Source organism: Cynocephalus volans, chromosome 3 (genome assembly GCF_027409185.1).
Source record: "Cynocephalus volans isolate mCynVol1 chromosome 3, mCynVol1.pri, whole genome shotgun sequence".
NCBI classification, from domain to species: domain Eukaryota; kingdom Metazoa; phylum Chordata; class Mammalia; order Dermoptera; family Cynocephalidae; genus Cynocephalus; species Cynocephalus volans.
In genome coordinates, this window is record NC_084462.1 from 129557829 (window position 1) to 129561533 (window position 3705).

The 3705-nt window shown below is 47.7% G+C and overlaps 1 protein-coding gene across 1 annotated transcript; it reads right to left on the reverse strand.

Moving 5' to 3' along the window:
• Positions 1–315: 315 nt before the first annotated feature.
• On the reverse strand, positions 316–2151 carry LOC134372753 (igE-binding protein-like). Its single transcript, XM_063090133.1, has one exon. It carries the CDS (start codon positions 2149–2151, stop codon positions 316–318), a length of 1836 nt encoding a protein of 611 aa, XP_062946203.1.
• Positions 2152–3705: the final 1554 nt, after the last annotated feature.

Here is a 3705-nt window from a genome sequence, read left to right on the forward strand (position 1 = left end):
GCCTATCTTTGAGGGAGAGAACCAGATAAGCAGAGTCTGTTCCAGAGGAGCCCATCTTCCCCCTATCAATCCCGGGGGGAGTATCATCAGGGAGAAGGACAAGCTGTGCAATTCTGTCTCCCTCACTTATGGAAAAAACCCCCTCTGGACATGAGCACAAGACTTGAACCTCAGAGTGGTCATTGTCGACCACACCTGGATGAACAGCTAAACCTTTTAAGGTAAGTGAGCCTCTGCCAAGTATGAGGCCCATTGTCCCAGTTGGCAAAGGATCAATAGGTTGAACGGGGACCAGCTGAATGCCCATATGGGACATTAATAAGAAGTCGGAGGAGGCGTGCAGGTCCATTCTTGTGTGTCTTCTGACTGGACTTTCTCCCCTTTCCCCTGGCCTCTGTCCACCTTGTTCCCATACTTTTGAGGGCCCTGAGAACGTGGGCCCACCCTCACGTTTTTTGAATCCATCTTGTGTTGGTCCTCAGGTGGCGGGAGGAGTCGCCCCTTGATGTCCCTGACGGAGCGGCACTGACTAGCTTTATGATACCCCTTGCTACAACGGGAGCAAAGGGACACCCTGTCCTTATCTGGGGCGGGACAATCTTTCTTTAAATGTCCCACCTGGCCGCACTTGAAGCAGGTTCTCCTGTTCATCCCCTGCCTCAATGGTCTCTGTGACTGTAGGATGGCGGCAGCCAGCCCTGCATTGGTAAGGGGACCTCCAAGTTCTCGGCATGCTCTGAGCCAATCCTGTAACCCTTTATTTTTTCTCGGGGCTATAGCTGCTCGACATTCTTGTGTAGCCTGTTCAAAAATAAGTTGTTCAACAAGAGGTGCAGCTTGGTCAGGGTCTCCAAAAATACGCCCTGCTGCCTCTGTCATGCGAGCTACAAAATCTGAAAATGGTTCTTGAGGTCCCTGGATAATTTTTGTGAGCTGCCCAGAGGCTTCCCCTTTCTTGGGGAGCGTCTTCCAAGCCTTGATGGCAGTGCTAGAAATTTGAACATAAGCACCCCATGGGAAGGCTGTCTGATCAGCGGCAAATTGGCCCTGGCCTGTTAACATATCAAAAGTCCAAGTCCGCTGCTCAGGGGTCAACGCGACAGCGTTTGCCCTGGCTTGAGCCTGTGCCGCCTCATGCCATAGCGCCTTCCATTCCATGTATTGGCCCATTGTAGGAAGGGCAGCTTTAGCCAGCATTTGCCAATCCGCAGGTGTCATGGCGGCGCCGGCAAATCTTTCTAACATTACTACAGTGAAATTGGCATTTACCCCATACTTTCTAACTGCCTCGGCAAGATCTTTGATTTGGCTGTACTCAACAGGGGCATGGATTCGCCCTCCGCCTTCCACCTCAAAAACTGGGAAGGCGGCTTGCACCTTTCTCCTCACTTTATCAGGAAGAAAAGAAAGAGGATTGGAGCGCCCCTCATAGGGAGGAGGTGGAGGTGCTGAAGGCGCAGCTCGTGCGGGAGCCATTGGGGGCGGCCGCTTCTCCTGCTTCCTAAAGGGCCTCCTCCACCCATCGGGGTGATACCTTTCCTCCTCATATCTAACGGCTTCCTCCTCTAGATCTGATTCCTCACTAGAGTCGAGGGAGTCAGAGTCTGATTCCCCTATGTTCAAGGCCTCTAAATCCTCCACAGGGTAAGGGCCCCCCCTTTTCTTTTGAACCTCACTCGGGTTATAAATCACTCCCTCGTCTGCGGACTTACCGGGAGGTCCTTTTTCCGTTTTCACTCCCTTGTCGGTAGACTCACCGGGAGGGTCCTTTTCCTTGTAGGAGACGTCTCTCCTCTTGCGGGTACCCATCCTCTCACTTCGCTCAGATTCTGACATGCTGTCCTGAACTTCCTCTAAAGTATTTTGTCCCTCCGTCACCACCAGCCTACAGCCCTCATCTTCTAAGCAGTTCTTAACAAACTTCCATATTGTCTTGGTGCCCTGTCTCAGGTCCCCTTCGAGATATTTGCGATCGAGGTCTCTGCCCAGTTTGTTCCAGGAGGTCAGGGTTAGGGAGCCAGAACAAGCATACCATGGAGCTACCCGGTCGACCTCTTTCACAAAATTCTTAAGGACGCAGTTCCCCACCTTAATTCCACGTTGACTCAGTACTGCATCCAAAGCAGAAATAGTGGACTGTGTGGATCCCATAATGCCCCTTTATCTACAGGGGGAACTTAATTTACTGGAGAGGCACCGCGGCTTATCGTAACACAAACCGCTTCTTTCACAGAAGTGACGGGTCCAATCCCAAGCTGGGGACAAGCATACCTTTCTGAGCTTACCTCCCTGCAGTTCTGAATCCTCCTCGTTGCCAAGGGGTCTCCGAGGGTGCTGAAGATGACACAAGTTCCCGGGTTTCGGCACCAGATGTCCCGCGCAGCTCTCTCGCCAGCAAGAAAGACGCGGTACACACAGGATCCTTCTGCAGTAAAGCTTTAATGCAACTTGAGAGGCAGTGCACAAGCTACTAGGGCGGAGACCCCGAACAACGAAAACCCATCCCCTTATATAGCATTCAGTCCCTCGCTTAGGACGTGTCCTTCCCTGATTGGCGTGGCGCCATCAGCCCAGATGACGCCACGGGAGAGGAAGAGATCGGAGGTAGGGGAATTCCCAGCGCGCGCTCTAGTCTAGTGACTTGTCGGAAGTCAGCGCCATGTTGTAATGGCGGTTACAGCATAGTGTGGGCGGCTCCCCACATGTCTCTTTTAAGTTTTTAGCTTTTCTGTAGCACTTGAAGGTTTGTTTTCTGATTTCACTACTTGTTTCTTTATATTATTATTTTAAATCCGCATTTTTCTCATTTGTAGATCTTCACATGCTGTCAGAGATTCTATGAGTGTAGAGATGTTCTTTAGTTTTGTGCCATATTGCTTTAATATTTTGGTGTTGCATAACTTTCAATGGGAAGCATTTTTAAAGAGATTTACTTATTGTTCTTGAAGTCTAGTTTCCCATAGTCTTTTTGGGGTGTGTGTTTGTGTGTGTGTGCGTGTGTGTGTGTGGGGCGGGTGACTCCGGTAGTGTGTGTTGAGGGACTTATGCCAGAAAAATAAGTTGATGGCAGACAAAATGAGGTTCCAGGTCTTGTGTCCTGGGATGGTATTTGTACATTTAAAACTGCACTTCTGCCCAGTCTTAGTGGCAAGCATGTTAGAGCGTTCTGGTAATTGGTTTCTTGGCACCACACTATTCAACCACCAGATTAGATTCCACTTTTTCTCTACTGATTTGGAGCAGGCTACACCTTTCCCTTGGAGTTTCCAAAGATAGTTAAAAACAACTTATTTTGAACTTAGAGAGAGACAGAGAGAGAGAGAGAGAGAGAGAGAGAGAGAAAGGGAGGGGGGAGAGAGAGAGAGAGAGAGAGAGAGAGAGATAAACACCCATGAATACTTAACTGTACTTTTATTGAAAGAAGTTTTTTTATATTGTTAGTGGACAAGGTAAATTTTTATAATCAATGTGTAAATATTTAGTTCTGTTTATCTGGAATTCTGTAAAATATTACATAGAATTCATGATTTATTTCATTCTACTTATACTGTAATTTGGGAATTAAATTTTTTTATTATAAATGGTGACAGTATAAATGATTTTGTAAAAATTACTTTTTAAAAAATGTCCTGCTGGACTTAAAAAAATAGCCAAGACAAAAAGAAAAACTTATGTTACTATGAATCATAAATCTTTTGGTATGAC